General features: G+C 41.3%; 1 protein-coding gene and 1 long non-coding RNA gene across 6 annotated transcripts in view; one reads left to right on the plus strand and one right to left on the minus strand.

The window, feature by feature from the left end:
• Nucleotides 1-17,219, minus strand: part of GREB1L (GREB1 like retinoic acid receptor coactivator) — a 268,214-nt gene that overhangs the window by 66,446 nt on the left and 184,549 nt on the right. For all 5 annotated transcript variants that reach the window (XR_013443367.1, XM_078060543.1, XM_078060541.1 and 2 more), the window contains 5 exons: nt 16,115-16,300; nt 11,548-11,874; nt 10,361-10,489; nt 9,667-9,801; nt 6,234-6,431 (listed from right to left, as the gene is read on the minus strand). Coding sequence is in view for 4 of the 5 variants with exons in the window: in XM_078060543.1 (XP_077916669.1) it covers nt 6,234-6,431; nt 9,667-9,801; nt 10,361-10,489; nt 11,548-11,874; nt 16,115-16,300 (975 nt within the window). In the remaining variant the exon portion in view is untranslated. The remainder of the gene's footprint in view (nt 1-6,233; nt 6,432-9,666; nt 9,802-10,360; nt 10,490-11,547; nt 11,875-16,114; nt 16,301-17,219) is intronic.
• LOC118527441 (uncharacterized) lies at nt 14,004-16,653 on the plus strand. Its single transcript, XR_004913115.2, has 2 exons — nt 14,004-14,327; nt 16,348-16,653. It is a non-coding gene; the product is annotated as an uncharacterized LOC118527441 (long non-coding RNA).

Raw genomic sequence — 17,219 nt, forward strand, 5'->3', positions numbered from 1 at the left:
TCATAGCCACAACAGGGCTTTGAGTGCCCTGGGGTTGATGCACTGCAGGGGCTACTTGGGTGCATGAGGGTGTGGAAGAAAAGATGGGTAAGAATGTGTCTTGGAAGCCAAAGGAACTGCAGTGTTTAAAGGAAGTGACGGAGGTCACCTGTGCTATCAAGAGTTCAGATAAGGCTTGAAAAGGTCATTGGTAACAGTGGTGAGAATCCTAAAAGGGTGGGGGTGGGAAGTGGAGGCTGATGGGTGTTGAGGAGTGTTGAGGAGAGAGTGGAAGCTGAGGAAACAAGATAACAATAGACAACTCTCAGTAAGTTTGGCAGTTAACCAGAGGAGGGTGAGCTGGAGGGTTAGGTAGGATTAACAGAGTCTTGTTTCATCTTTGAGAGAGTGGGGGCAGGTTTAAATGGATGAAATGAGCCCCAGGAAGGAAGTTACGAGATAATCAATAGTGTGAGGTCCATGAGAATGAGAAGGTGGGAGAGTCAGGCTTACATAGAGCTCTTTCCTTGATCAGGAGGGAAGGGGAAAAGGTAGTGTGTATGCAGTTAGGTTCTTAGATTTGGAAGCAGGAAGTTGTTATCTGACGTTTTCTTCTTTTGGGGGTGGGGAAGGGGAGAAGTCCATGGCATGGTCGTTTGCTAAGAGAGAAGGATGAAGACTTAAGTTTTGATGAAACAGAGTCTATAATAGCCAGCCACTATGGGGAATGGGAGAAATCCAACTAGAGAGCTGAAAAAGAGTTTACGATGGCATCAGCTGGAAGGGTTGACTTTCTTTCCCCATAGTGCCCAACACTGCAAGTATGTAGGAACAAAGTCTGTGGTCCAGCACTGGGGATATTGGAATGGATGATTCCGGGATCCAGCAGGGTCTGGGATATGATTATGGAGCAGGCGGTTGCAGAAGAGTATGGATGGGTGAGGAGCTTAAGGTCCTGAGAAGCTAGGATATTGGATGGATAGGCAGCACCTCTAAATGATGGCAGGTTGGGATGCAGAGGCTGGGAGCCAAATACCAACATCTGCATACCAGGGTTGGGCACCGGGCAGCTAACTACGTGGTTGGAAATTGATTTTAAGAATGTTACCTTTAGGTACTTGTTGTGTTTGTACAAATGAATCTCTAGTGTTCCCCTGTTCCACCTCAGGAGAGTAGCTTCCTAGTATTTTCTTCTCTGGGATCCTGTTCCCTGCTGCCTGTCACTGCCCAACAAATAGTTTTTTTCTATTAAAATTTTAGGTGACTGAGAAGGTGGTATGAGGTTGATGAGACCAAGAAAATCTATTTTAGAAAGTGAAAATGCCTTCCACTATCTCTTCACTTCCCCTCCTAATCTCTCCCACTTCCTTAAAACCTCTTTACTTCTATATGGATAGAAAAAGCTACCCACATATCAGCAGACAGAAATATTTCTGTTTCTTATATAATCAGGCATGTGCTGAGGCATCAGATTTGTGTCACTTCCCTGAGCATGGCAGTCCACTGGGGGGAAGGGAAGGAACATTTAGAACTTCTCTTGATTTATATCCTTTCTCTAAAAAGAGAAAGAAAGAAAAATTTAAATCTGACATACAGATTGATGGCAGTGCATGCATAATGTATTTACCAACTTAAAAATAGGGCTTGTTTATATGTATGTGTGTATATATTTCAGTGTTCAAAAACTTCACAATTAAAGTTTATTGGGATGCATGAGCAAATACGGTGAGCAAATACGAAGACCAGAAACTGTCCAATCTGCTCCCACTCACTGGGGACCCCCACAGACACCATTTAAAAAAGGTGGAAAATATGGACAATCACTAATACTTCCTTTTGTCACCCCAACCACCTTGAATTGAAAGTGGCTTGCATTTTGATCACACTGCTACCCTAGTGTTCCAATTTATAGAATTTGGGGTCTCCTTAGAATTAAAAGAATTACGCTACCACATAAAAGGTGTTAAAAATGACATTAAAACAGAAGTATTTCCTGTAGTCTAAAAATTCCTTATGCTGCTTCTCCATTGATCATTCCAGCAGTTACAAATCCATTTTGGGCAAACTTAAAAATGTTCAGTCCCTTTCATTTCATTTTTAAACCTTCAAATTCTTTCCATAATGTTTTCTTTTTCTTTTCTTTTTTTCCTCTCTGCCTCCCTTCCTTAATTAGAATGTGAGCTGAGGTATCACATTCTTTGCCTTAGAGCTGATTCTGCACAACGTGATGGTTTCTGTTTTCACCTTTTCTTTCAGCTACACAAGGGCTGCCAAGGATGTGGCCTTTCTGCATGCCCTGGCTACTTCTCCCTGCCAGGTGCTTTTCCTGGCCAACTAGCTGCTGAAACGCTTCCTTTAGGGAAAGGCAAATAGAACCAGAAAGCAGAGCACTTGGACACTGGTTTCCCCTCTATCCCGCCCCCTTCCTCCCTCCTGCTCTTCATTCAAACATTAGTTGAGCACCTCCTTGCACCTGGCTAGAGAGAGGCACAAATGGGGCACAAGGCATGCAGAAATGAAAAAGCAGTGCTTGTCCCCAAGACACTGCTCTCTGTGACCTTAGGCAAATGAAGCTCTCCTATAGAGTAACATGGTAAAATAGAAGGAAACTGAATCAGATGATTTCTTGAGAATCCTTCCTGCTTGCATAGCTCTGATGTTGAGTTCCATTTGTGGATAATGTCTGCTTACTACTCTGCTGTGGACAATTTCTCTTTACACCTTAAATGTGCTTGCTCTTCTACTATCAATTGTTACGTGTTCCAAGAATATGAAGGTGTTTAAATATTAAAGCAAATAAGTTCTTGGGGCGCCTGGGTGGCTCAGTCGTTAAGCGTCTGCCTTCGGCTCAGGTCATGATCCCGGGGTCCCGGGATCGAGTCCCACATCGGGCTCCCTGCTCGGCGGGAAGCCTGCTTCTCCCTCTTCCACTCCCCCTGCTTGTGTTCCTGCTCTCGCTATCTCTCTCTCTGTAAAATAAATAAAATCTTTAAAAAAAAAAAAAAAAAAAGCAAATAAGTTCTGGTGCCATTATGATATGGAATACTACATATTTATTAAAAATGATGCTTACAAAAACTTTTAATGATATAGAAAAATGTACAAACTATAATGTCAGGTGAAAAAACAGACACAGGCAGAGAAGAAGCCTGCTAGGTATTAAGTCATTTGTTAACACCCGGATTTTAACAGTGGTTATCCTTGACTAGTGGTATTATAAATGTTTAAATTTTCCTACTGTGGTTCTTCTATTTTTTAAAATAAAGAATGCAACTAATTTTTTTTATAATAAAATGAACAAAGTTATTTTTAAATACATAGAAGTGATTGCTTTTGCAGCATAAAATTCAGTATGTATGTCAAAGCCAGATGTGAATAATTTTTAAGATATGCTTTGCCTTGAATTTTCCAAATTTGTCTTTAACATTGATTTTTTCTGGATTCCAAGCTTATGTCATTGGTCAAATTCTGGTATCTTTCTGAGGAGTTATAATCTTACAGTTCTCACTTTAGAAAAAAGGGCAGTGAGAAGGACAAAAGAAGGACCTATACAATTTCTTCATCTGTCAAAAATGCAGGGTTTTATTTAGGGTCTTGCATTTATTAAGAAAGGTGAAAGTATAGGTCACCAAGAGGTTATTTCAGGAAAAGGCTCTGCAGAGAGCACAACTGCTGACCATGGATGATTTCACCACTTGAAACAGGTGCTATGATGTGTTTGCTCAAGCATGATTTCAGATATCAGATCACAAACTCAGGAAGGCCACAAAGGCCAATTGGTAGAAATAAAACACCTATAAGAGAAGGCACTCCCTCCATGGTAAGGAAGTGAAAAATCCATAAAAAAAAATCTGGTGCGTGTTTGGTACAAGTATAACCTATCCATTTCCCACAATGGGAGCAGAGAGAAATGCAGAAATGGCCAGTAGCTGAGAAAGCCTAGAACTCACTCTGGTGAGCTCTGAAGAGAAGGCATCTGACTTTCTCCGGCTAATCACCTATAAGTCAATATTTATAATATTATTATATATATAACTTATTATAATAGGTCATTTTGTAAGTCATTCAGAATTTTAGAGGCTACAAAATATTTAGAGCTACAAAAATATTGCACTGTTTCCCAGGCACTTGGGTCTCGAGAAGGTATGGAAAGACTTTACATGTGTCAGTCACACGCAAAGAGGGAAAAATCTATTGTCTCTCAGCTCATTTGGCCCATGGAACTAACAATGGAAGATTTCTTTTAGAGTGTGCTACTCAAAGTGTGGTCCTCCCACCAATAGCATTGGCATCCCCTTGGAGGTTGTTAGAAATGTAGAATCTGAAATAAGTCAGACAGAGAAAGACAAATACCATATGATCTCACTTACATGTGGTATCTAAAAAACAACAACAAAAAAGAAGCTCACAGATACAGAGAGGAGATTGATGGTTGCTGGATTAGGTAGTGGGGAATGGGTGAAGGTGGTCAAAAGGTACAAACTTCGGCTGTAAAATAAATAAGTCCTGGGGATGTAAGGTACAGTATGGTGACTATAGTTAACAATACTGCATTGCATACTGGAAAGGTGCTTAGAGAGTAAATCTTAAAAGTCCGCATCACAAGAAATGAAAAAGAAAAAAAATTCTGCAACTATGTATGGTAACAGATGTCAGCCAGGCTTATTGTGGTGATCATTTCACAATATATACAATTATCAAATCATTATGCTATACACCTGAAACTAATACAAAGTTATATGTCAATTATACCTCAATTAATAAAAAAAGAAATGAGCTCGCCCAGGCCCACTAAGAGCAACCTGCATTTTAACAAGATCCCCATGTGATTTATATGTGTACTAAAGTTTAAGGAGCACTGTATCATAGGTATGAAACATATAAACTACATTTTTTTACATATAAACTATATTTTAAGCTCTTTCTTACTTGTTTTCAAATATATTGAAAATAAAATTTTTTTAAAAAAAGATTTTATTTAGGGGCGCCTGGGTGGCTCAGTTGTTAGGCGTCTGCTTTCAGCTCAGGTCATGATCCCAGGGTCCTGGGATCGAGCCCCGCGTCGGGCACCCTGCTCGGCGGGAAGCCTGCTTCTCCCTCTGAGAGAGAGAGACAGCAAGAGAGGGAACACAAGCAGGGGGAGTGGGAGAGGGAGAAGCAGGCTTCCCGCGGAGCAGGGAGCCTGATGTGGGGCTTGATCCCAGGACCCTGAGATCATGACCTGAGCCGAAGGCAGACGCCTAACAACTGAGCCACCCAGGCTCCCCGAAAATAAAAATTTTTACTGTGGCAAAAAGATTTATCCTCCAGTTAAAACCTGTGTGTGTGTGTGTGTGTGTGTGTGTGTGTGTGTGTGTATGTGTTTCTCTCAGCTAAGGTACTCAGAAGCAACTTGACATTTGTAATTTCCTTCTCAAACCTAGCTTACAAAGGCAAACGTTTTCAGCTGTCCCAGTTCTCTGAATTATTTATTACATCTTCTAATTCTAGGCAAATTTTATGTTTGGAAAGGACATTATTTACCAAAGACTTCCAAAATTTTTGCTCCCTACCTTTTTCGATTTTCTGGGAAAAATGTTTTTTCTTCCATACTCATTCTAGAAAGTCATTAGGAGAAATTCTAACTTTGTATTTTTTTTAACTAGGCTCCCTGCCCAGCGTGGAGCCCAAAGCAGGGTTTGAACTCACAACCCTGAGATCAAGATCTGAGCTGAAATCAAAAGTTGGATGCTCAACCAACTGAGCCACCCAGGTGCCCGTAACTTCGTATTTTTCTAAGGAGGTGTTATCATTGTTCACATGAGGGACGGTGATCTGGTTTCTAGTTTGAAAATGTGCTGGTAATGTGCTAAATATCTAAGAAGCCACCTATGAGCATGGGACCCACCCAAGCCATATAAGGAGCTCAGGTGGCACATACCCCATCACCCCACGCAGGGCTATCCCCGACTTGAAAAAATTTCTCTTCATAAATGAACGGCCAGTTTCTAGTCTACAAATTACATCACAGACTTAACAGTATCAGGCAGCGTGCACATCGATTTACCCTTGACGTAGGAGGGAAAATGGTCAGAGTACTTTGAGGGAAAACTTACAGATAAATTTGAAATAATGTTTAAAGTGTTCTTCTGATTTTGTATTACTGTAAAAAAGGATGGAATTGTCCTATAAACATTTGGATTAAGCAAAAGCAAGAGGCAGAGGGAATCTAAGGCTGGATCGCTGTTGGGTCTTCTTTGAAAGTTCAGTCTCACCTGATTGTCGAATCCGTTGAAGAGTTTGCTGGACCAGAACCTCCGATCTTGGGACAATGATGATAAAGTCCACTTTGCTGAAGTGGCCGAGGTCTAGGCTCTGGCTGCTACTGTCTGCTATTGCACACACCTGGGATAAGAGTTTTCTGGCAACCGTTAGCTGTGGTTGGTAAATTTGGAAGGTTTCATTATCTAAATCTAAAATAAAAAAAGTCATAAGAACAAGATTAATTCACTTCTGTTGATGGCCACTATGAATCCATATGGGGGACACACAACGTACATACACGGTAATGCTCTATACCAAGCATTCTATTCTCACTCTCTGTTGGGTGTTAATAGATTTGCTTATTTTCTCTGAAAACTTGGCTGAAAGGATGTGATCAAGAGTGGATGTGGTAATTTTACAAACGTATTCTTTTTTTTTCTTTTTAAAGATTTTATTTATTAATTTGACAGAGAGAGGCACAGCGAGAGAGGGAACACAAGCAGGGGGAGTGGGAGAGGGAGAAGCAGGCTTCCCGCGGAGCAGGGAGCCTGATGGGGGCTCGATCCCAGGACCCTGGATCATGACCTGAGCTGAAGGCAGACACTTAACGACTGAGCCACCCAGGCGCCCCACAAATGCATTCTTTTAAAATAGATGGATCATCTCACAGGTCACTACCCAACACCCCTCCCCCACCCAGAAATGTCGGGACAGACGACATTCTCACAGTGGGAGCTGGGACTTCCCCATCTCTGGAAAGGGGAAGCAAGAGTCTCCAGTGTTCTTTAGGACTATCAGCACAGGTCAGGAGCCCGAGCCCAGACCGAATTCAGGGAAGGAGTTGATGCTGTAACCATACTAATGCCGAATTCCTTTGCACTTTTCTGGACAGCACCACAGTAAACATTTCCTTTCCAACATGTCAGTTGCAACATTTGATTTGAAATTCTTCTCCCCAGGGACTATATAACACAGGTCACAGACACACCCCTTCACCTTTCTTCCCGCTTGACTGCCAGTGCTTACGACCTGGCAGTGGTGGGTGGTTGTGCCAACTCCGGTGCTGACTCCTCTATTATCTGAAGAGACCTGGCTCGTAACAGGGCCAGCTGCTCACTCGAGAGGTGATACATTAAAAGAACACTGCCCAGACACTCTAAACATGCCAGTGGCTTTTTATTACAAGTTATAACCAAGCAATCAATCTCATACATTCATACACACACACACACACACACACACACACACACACACACACACACACACACACACACACACAATTAACTAGACAGGCTTAGATGAATCCTTGAGCAGGCAACATTTAATACTCCTTTACAAGGCTGCTTTTTATCAGGAACACAGGTGAAAGTTTGACTGGAACACACAAGGCTCCAATTAACCTGCACTAATTAATGTTTCTAAAATCAAATTGCACAGGGCACCTGGGTGGCTCAGTCAGTGCCTGCCTTCGGCTCAGGTCATGATCTCAGGGTCCTAGGATCAAGCCCCGCGTCAGGCTCCCTGCTCGGCAGGAAGCCTGCTTCTCCCTCTCCCTCTGCCTGCCACTCCCCCTGCTTGTTCTCTCTCTCTCTAATAAATAAATAAATCTTTAAAAAAATCAAATTAAATCAAATTGCAATGTGGCCAAGGTAAAGACGGTGGTCCGAGTACCCTAGCCACAGGAAACCCTGACAGTTAGTGGAGATTTATACAAGTGGCTGAGAGAACCCACTAGAAAAGCCTAAAGCTGCAACTTCTAATAGAATGTTTTTTGACCCACAAAGATTACCAATGAAAATAAATCTGTCTTTTGATAGGCTATTATTTCTTTCATATCACAGGTTAGATAGGTGGGGACTAACCTAGATGATAGCATAACTTTGAAGAACTTAACGTAGCAAATTTTGAACTTCGAGGAACTGTTAATATATCTTTAAGCAATGTTTCTTAAACAGGGAATCAAGGATATGAACGTGGAAATCTGTAAGTACTCTGAGAATTTTTAAATTCTAACTTTGTTAATAATTCAAAAATAATATGAACACATTTTAGATCATCCAGGTGATTGCTTTACCATCAAATAAAGTGTAGAGGTAAAAAAATTTTATTGTGGGGGCACCTGGGTGGCTTAGTCGGTTAAGCATCTGACTTGATCTCAGCTCAGGTCTTGAACTCACAGTGGTGAGTTCAAGCCCTGTGCTGGGCTCACACTGGGCATGGAGCCTACTTAAAAAAAATATTGCATGCATTTGAATTTGTTTTTATGACTGAGCTAACGCCAAGCCATGCTACTTCTATTGCTGAGGCAATCCTAATACATAAATGACACATTCCTATTAAGGGAAGGCTAGAAGGCTGTCAGCAGCAGCTTTATGGATGTCTACCCTTTGTCCTATTCTTTTTTTCGGTGCTCTCCTATATTGTCCTTATCAAATGGGGGAATTGGGGAAGAAATCTGAACATAAAGGAATCCAATCTAATGACGGAACTCCCTAGTCCTGCTCCCACCATCCTCCCCTTTTTATTTATTTATTTTTAGATTTTTATTTATTTTAGAGAGAGTGAGAGAGAGGCAGAGGGAGAGGAAGAAGCAGCCTGCCTGCGGAGTGGGGAGCCTGACACGGGGCTCGATCCCATGACTCTGGGATCATGACCTGAGCTGAAGGCAGAGGCTTAACTGACTGAGTCATCCAGGTGCCCCCATCCTCCCCTTTAAAAAAAGTATTTATTTATTTATTTTAGTGAGAGTGTGCCGGGGGTGGGGTGTGGGGAGGAGCAGAGGAAGAGGGAGAGAATCTCCAGCAGCCTCCCCGCTGAGCAGGAGCCCGATGCAGGGCTCGATCTCAGGACCCTGAGATCGTGACCTGAGCCGAAATCAAGAGTTGGATGCTAAACTGACTGAGCCACACAGGCTCCCCTCCCACTACCCTTTTTTGCATCCTGGAAGCTTGTAGGGAAGACGATGTCTTGGTATTGCTGTGCGACCTGCCAGGGATGCCTTGCTATCCCTGAGATGATGTGTGTTTTACATGTCAGAGAGTCAATGAAGGGTGTGGAGAGCCAGCAGCCCTGCACGGACTGCATTCTACATTCTTTCAAGCAGTTCTTTGTAGCCCTCAGAGAGCACCAACAGCTCTCTGGGCATAGCTGGTGGAGCTAAGGAGAGTACACCAAGGACCCCAGAAATTTTGAGGAAAAAAAAGAGAGAGAGAGAGAATCTGCTTATCATAAAGTCTTCAACTTTGATTTTAATTCTAGGAGACATCTACTAAGAACAAGGTGTTGGACCCAGACCCCATCATAAGGCATTTTTAATTTGAGCCATATTTATCATGTAGATAATGAGGAAAAGCCTGTCACAGTCTGTGACTCTAAACACAAGACCTCAAAACCCTCAGAATGACTTAGCTTCTATTTCCTCCTTTTGGTCTGAGGTGACGTTACCCAGGTTTTGCGTGGGGATCATAGCAGCAGCCTCCTGAGCTGACACACACTCGTTAAGATCTCCATTGAAAGGGGTAACCACACTCTCTCCTCTTCTCTGTTGCATTTTGTCTAGCAGCTTGTCCAGGTCATCACCTATCACATAATAAAGTGGAGATAAGAAGATTGCAAGGAACGATACATTTGTATCAGTCTCTAAACTGGGCCCTTAAGCTGGGTTCTCATCAAGATTTGTCAGTCAGCCAGCTTTTCGTGGTGGAGTGTACACTTGGCCATGTCCGCGGCAGCATCTCTAAAGCCAGAGCCACCCTCGTTTGTATTGTGCTTACGATTTACATGCTTTCACGTGGTGTAGCTCTCTTGACCTCCATAATGCTCAGAGCAGGCAGGATGGGATCGTTCTATCTCCATCTGACATATTAGAGAACTGAGATCCGGGGCGGCAGAATCTCTCTCAAGGTCACACCACTAAGTTGTGGCTGAGCGGAGGCCCTCCGTACTAGTGCCCATGTGCCCTCCTCTGGACGCCTTGCTGTCTCAGTAACAAAATACTGAGGATAAACCATTCCAAGTGAGGGAAGGTCAGCAGGCGAGTTTAAGGCTCCACACGCATCTCCTTGACGGGCTAAGATTTAAATTCAGAAAATCACACAGCTAGAGGCTGGCGTTATTGCTGAATCCTACAACCACTCACCTAATGATGTGGTTTTGAAATGCGATGCCAGGAAACTGACTTTTCCTGTGATGAGCTCATAACTAATTTCTTTCAAAAACTCACTTGTGGTGAGCATGCTCTCTGCCAGAGCTCTGGACTGATGCTGACCTGCAGAAGAGAGGGAGAGGAGGTGATGCACCCAGTGAATAAATGTTCACTGAAATATGATTTGTAACAGCAAAAACTGGAAACAATTAAAGCATGTAACTACAGGGATTTGGTTAAAGAAATTATGGCACATCAAAAGATGGACAATTATTCAGTATTTAAAATGACTATTTTAAAAAGAAAATGTTTATAATAAAATGTTAGATGATCAAGGGCAAAAATGATATACCTTATGTTTGTAACTGTGAAAACATACTACACATGTGTTTAAAGACTAGGGAGGAATGTGAAAGACCTTTAAAATTGTGTTTGCATGGTCATTATGAATATCTGTCTTAAAAACACAAACGTATGGTGTTTAGTTGTTTTTACAAATGAAAATTTAAAAAATTAATGTATTATACTTTCTGATGAAGATTTCTGAAAAAGATTTATGACATGGGCAGGCAGGTTTTGCCAAAGTGAGGGGGCTTGGCTTCTTTGGTAGGAATAGGTGAGAACCATCACTAGAGAGGAAAAAAGCAAATTTAGTCCAGATGGCTGGCTACTCATGATGGTGCCTGAGAGAAAATCAGCACAAGAAACAAAAACACATTTTGTAATGTTTCAACTTTCTGAACCTTTTCTTTAGAGTCAATGTTACAACATTAAGTATCCTCTTCAGTGAGGAGGCGAATACATGAGGTAAGTTTCCTGGCAAATTTGATTCACTGGCTTAGGCCACCTGTGGCAATGGCTTTATCACATGCTAGAGTGGTAACGTTTCCAGAGCCTTTTAAGGACAGAAGTTATGTGAGACAAGGGTATCTGTTACTAGGACATGCTTTGAAATAATTCTCCCACAACCAGCTGACAGGGACACCAGCCAAACTAAGGTCTACAAAAATGTGATATGAGGACAAAAACAAAAGTTAAAATTAGGAGGAAGAACACAAATGGGAGCAATTAACTAGAGATTAATTACACGGATGCTTGAAACACCCAATAAATATTTTTCAAATGGACAGATAATTAAATGAATGGATTTAAAAAAAAAACAAACCCAAAACATTACTCACCTAACACTACCACACAAAATTCATTTCCTCTGATTTTTGATGCACAAATCGCCACAACGTAATCTGGTAGTCTTTGATAGTGCCTCATTTCACTGAGAGTCCTCAATGTCTCTGAAATGCCCTCCGCCAAAGAGTTTTGGGTCACAATCACATGAACCAAGTCTTGAGATACACTGGCGATTAGTCTCGCAAGCCAGGGGAGTTGTCCTGGTGACACAGGGGTACACTGAGCCCCCATCTGCAGGGCTCTCTCTCTCAGAGTAAATTCCTGCATAGCTTTCAGCATGATTTGCTCAAATTCTTCCCTGAGAGGTATCTGATCAGGACCTAAATTGAAGAGAATTACAGCTAGAATTAAAAAAAAAAAAATCACAGCCAGAAAAGAGAAACACACAGACACACACACAGACACACACACACACACACACACACACATGCTAGTGTGTAGCCCTTCTAAGCCCACCCTATTCCACTGGCAAAAGAGCTGTTTCCTGTTGTGGCCACAAGCATGGAGCTCCTGCTAACCATTTTCCATTGTGAAATTACCTTCTCTCTGTGTCAATATCAAAAACAAATGCAGGCTTCTGTTCTCCTTTATGCTAATCTTGATATATTTTTTAAATATTTTATTTATTTATTTGAAAGAGAGAGAGAGAGAGCAAGAACAAGCAGGGGAGAGGGATAGAGGCAGAGAGAGAAGCAGACTCCCCGCTGAGCGGGGAGCCCGATGCAGGATTCGATCCCAGGACCCTGGGATCATGACCTGAGCCAAAGGCAGACGCTTAACCAACTGGGCCACCCAGGCACCCTAATCTTGATATTTTTAAAAGAGGATGTACTCCGAGTCAGTATCAATTCCACTATATGCCTTAGGGGATGGTCACTGAAGGTGGTATATTTGTTGAATTGTTAAATTTGTTGTTACCAACACGATTAATGACTCATGAAGGAAGAAGTTAACCTACTGGCATATAACCAACTTTAGGTTTCATCATTTCTCATTTTATCTATCGCTACCTTGAAAAACATTTTAATGTATTGCCTCTGTACCTAATTTTAGGAATACTGTCCGTAACAAAATTAAGTTTAACTATTTTTCACTTCTAATTTATATTTAGGAGCCTCACACTTTCCCTCGATAGAGAATGTCACTGTCATCTAGCTATTCCCCAGCATTCTGGGTTGTTAAGGATGGCATTTGGTCCTCTCCTCCAGCTGCGGTTATGGCTAAATTTATATGGGTGACCTACAGTCCCTGGATTAGGGGGATTTTGTTTCTCTGATTCTCTTTAGAAACTCAACCAGTCTTTAGGACAAAACAAGCAAGTCAATGTTTGACATCCAAGTGACTCAAATGAACTCCTACTACATTTAGTTTAAATTGAAACCAGTGAGACTATGCTCACTTCACTCTTCATTCATTTCTTTTGCTGTGCAGACCTGAGATTTGAAAGTCAGGCTCTGCTAGACCCCTCAGTGCCTGTGACCTGAGATCAAGCAATAACTTCAGAACCCAGGGCTTGGGAAAGAATACAGGTTTAAGGGACTGGACTTTTGTATGAGAAGGCACCTTGAGTGAGTCAGAAACCTTTCCTTCCTCAATAGGGATTTAAGTGGCCTCCCAGGCCCCTACCCATATTCTCTGGGAAAGTAAGAAAATGAAGGTTTAGTTATATTTTCAGGATACGGAAAAGTAAATAAAATATTATATATTTTAAAAATAATTTAAATTGGAGAAAATATGTTTTTCCATGATTGGTTAAAGGCTAGAGGGAGGGAGACTAAAATCCCCTCAGAGTTTTTTCTGCTATCCATGGAAAGAGGGCAAGAACCCTGCAATGCTTACGTTGTGTTCCTATTTCTTATGTCCTACCCAGTCACTTGCTAGAGGGAGGTGGATGCCTTCTTATCACCTGGGAGCCACCAAGGCTTCTTCTGTCTTCGTTTTGCTTTATCAAATTAGCATCATGGTTAGTGGTCACTAGGTACATGCTAGGTAGTGAGCTCCAAGTGTATAGATTTGCCCTGACTGTACAAATGCACAGTACAAATGAGATGAAGGGAAGGTGGCTGTCATTTAAAGCTTCCTTTCATCAGAACAAATGACAGCTCAAAAGCAAGTGGCTTTGCTGCCATTCCCTACAGCCTCTCATAGACCTGAAGGCTCAGAAGCCTGAATAGGTGTGTCCATAGACCGCTCCAAACCATGACTGAGTAACATGTTCTCAGCATAATCAATTTCAAATTTAAAGGTATTCTGGGAATATAAAATTATGAAACATGTTCATAGCATTTTTCCATTGCCTCAAAACTAACTTTACAGAGTTTTGACTGGATTATTGTTAAGAATTGAGAAATAGAGGAAAATGTATCAAAGTTTAAATGAGGCAAGAGAGCAAAATGCCTTGCTTCCAATCACCTCCCATCATTTCTTCATCCTCAGCCTTTATGGCTAAATTGCAGGAGCTTTTTCTCCGCTTCCCACAAGCTTGATAATACTAATTTTTCCCCCATCAACTGCTGATCTCCAGTAACTCAGCTTAGCCTAGGCATCAGTTCTTATGGCTTTTCAGATAGGGCTACCTAAATAAGAAGAGACAAAGTTCCAACAGACCCAGAGCCCTCCAATAATCACCAGATTTGCTGATCTTACTTTCTACTTCAAAAGATTTTCAGGCTGTGAAATAACAGATTGTTGTTTTTTTTTTTTTAAAGTAACTGTAGTTAAAGGCCTCTTCCTTCTGAAGAATCTTGCTTTTCTTCTTCTCTATTATGTCCAGGTAAGTGAGCCATCATAGTATTAGACCTGTTCTTTTAAAAGCTTGGATTTTTTTTTAAAAGTCTATCTATAATCTATAGCATATGTAAAAAATGTTCTTGCTGCCTTCTTCAAAACCTTTGGAGGCAAAACAAACAAACAAAAACTCAAGGACACCAGAAGAAAGTTGCTGAGGAGAAGAGCTGTCCTCACATACAAAATTTAGGTAAAAAAAAAGAAAAAGAAATAGCCATTCATGTTGCACATTGAGAGATATATTAATTGCTTGTCAGTAAAACTCTAGAAAGAACGGATCCCACAGGCAGAGAGGTCTAATTGAATGGAGATTTCTCTCTTTTTAAGATAAGAGCTTTTAGTTGTTTGAGAAGAGACATTTTGTTTTGACCATTTAGTTCATTTAATTAACTTAAGACTTTGATATTTTAAATTGTTATTAAGATTGAAAAAAAATGCTGTACTGATTGGCTTGGTTTGCCAATAGCATTACTCTATGCGGGCTCATTTTATGAATTCTGGATGCATCGAGAAGCTGGTTTTAGATCTCGGAATATAGTCGAAGTCAGTGTATGTAGCAATTAAAATTATGACACCAAATGAGCTGCAGACACAGGTGGTTTTTATAATTTTATTACCCACTCATCAGCATGATTAGCAAGTCCTAGGTTTATCATCAAAGTGGTTTGTGAGATATCCGAAGCCTTGCAAGTTTCAAAAGCTCATGTCAAAGCAGGCCTTCAGATTCTCAGGGCACCAAGCCTTACAGCCGCAGTTGCTAGCTGATGGTCCAAAGACTGAATCTGGCCGGCTGAAGCTTTTGTTTTGTTTTTAACATTGTTTAGCCCAGTATTTTCATTATTTAACACTTCATTTATTTTCAAACATTAAAATAATTCACAAGAGCGCAGATAAAATTTCTTATGTATAATTTTACATCTTGAGCATTTTCCTAAGTAAATCAGTGGCTTGAAGTCCTAGAGTGAGTGTTTAATTAGGCTGCATATTAGATGACCTGCTGCAGTTTGCAAAATAAAGGACATTGCAATGTAAATGTTGCTGAGCCACTGACAGCATTGTCAGGGCACCTGCATACACCCACTATGGAGCTCAGGAGGACTTACCAAATGGAGGAAGTGAAGGGTTCATGACCTATGTATCCCCCTTACCCTACAGCCTAAAGAGCCTTTCAGGGAGGTCCACAGATACTGCCTCAATGAAGGAAAACATGATGGGACTACATCAAAGGGGTGTAGCTGGAGAAGAAAAAAAATGGATGTAGGGACAGTGGCTAAACAAGATAAAAAGGCTAAGTAGAAAACTGTAAAATAATTGTCTAAGGCAATGGCCTCATTTGCATTCCAGATGACAGCTGCACTTTCTCGGAAGGGTGGTTGACCAAACTCCCCAAGGGAGGAGGGTGCCCATGGCCCAGCCCTTTGCGGTTCTGCCTGTATGAACTACTCTGGAGACCTTAGGATCATCATGAGACTGGACACTAGGTGGCGCAATTTACCTCTTCTAGGACTCAAAGAGGCAAGCGAGAAGCTAGGGAGGTCAGAGAAATGAGGTGGAGGGAAGGCAAATGGCAGAAAGGAGTGGGAAAGAAATGGGAAAAGAAAGGGAACAGTCATAGAGGGTAGGGTTGAAGGAAAGGAATATTAGAAATGAAAAGGGTAAAGTAAGAGATGGACAAGTGGATGAATGTGAGAAAGTGAAGAAAGAAAGGAAAAAAGCATGATGCAAAAAAGAATAAAAATTATCACCACCAAATAATTATTGAAAATCGCTTACCTAGCCGCACAAGATACTGTATCGTCAGAAGAATCATGTTTTCCACGCTCAGGAGTTGGCTGCCAGTCAACCCTAAGTGTTCCAAATCTTTGTTTTCCAACTGTGGAATCTTGTAGCAATTCACCAGCAGAGGACTCACAACAATGTCACCAACATTTCCATAGAAATAGGGTAAAGTGCCATAGCCTGCCCCAATAGAAGCAGGTCAATAAAGTTCAACATTTCTTTTTCAGGTCCAACCAGGTACGCGTGCCCAACTAGGATCAAAGATGCTGAACAAAGCTTCCTGCCCTTTGAGATGGCTGCCAAACAAAATCACTCAAATATTCTAGGGAATTCCCTCAGATGCTTCCAAATTCTACCCTTATATTAAATCAAATGAACAGGAAGCAAAAGACTCAGATGATACCATCTGTTTCCCACAGAAGGGACATGTTATATATCTGCCACAGAGGATTGATGAAAATTTGCAAAACATCTCTGTGTCCTTTGGCAAAACTGCAATGATAAAATATTTTCCAATAAAATTCTTGATCAAGTTTCTTTCCACATAAGAAGCCAGATAACAAACCACAATAACATTATTTCATTTCCTGAGGTTTTCTTAAACATTTTAAGAAGCTAACAAACTCATTGATGACCAGCAATATTCTTTTAGTCACAGGTACTTGCAGGTTCCTACCCTTCATGCTATCTTAGTTATTTTTATGTTCTCTTCTCAAATGTCGGTAAATAGCCTTAAATTATCTTAGAAGTAGATAGGACAAAAATATATTGAAAATATACCCTGTTTTGGTGGTGTGGTTAAAAACAGGGGCAGTCCCTCTGTGAGACTTTCAAAAAGGCCGACACCAAAGGGTTCCCACGTTCTACATATTTTTCCAAGGCTTAGCTCCATTATGCACACCACTCAAATGTTTAATAAAAAGGTCCTGACCATATGGAATTTAAACAACTGGGATTCTCCCAGTGCCTATAGGCCCAGGAGCAGTGGGTAGGACAGCCTGATAAAGGACAGGACTTGAAGCAAAACCATCCATGTCTGTAGGCTCAAGTCAACCCAAAGAAGCAGGTAACACCTCATATAGACATACCCTAAAGATCC

The sequence above is a fragment of the Halichoerus grypus genome, chromosome 13 (assembly GCF_964656455.1).
Source record: "Halichoerus grypus chromosome 13, mHalGry1.hap1.1, whole genome shotgun sequence".
NCBI lineage: Eukaryota > Metazoa > Chordata > Mammalia > Carnivora > Phocidae > Halichoerus > Halichoerus grypus.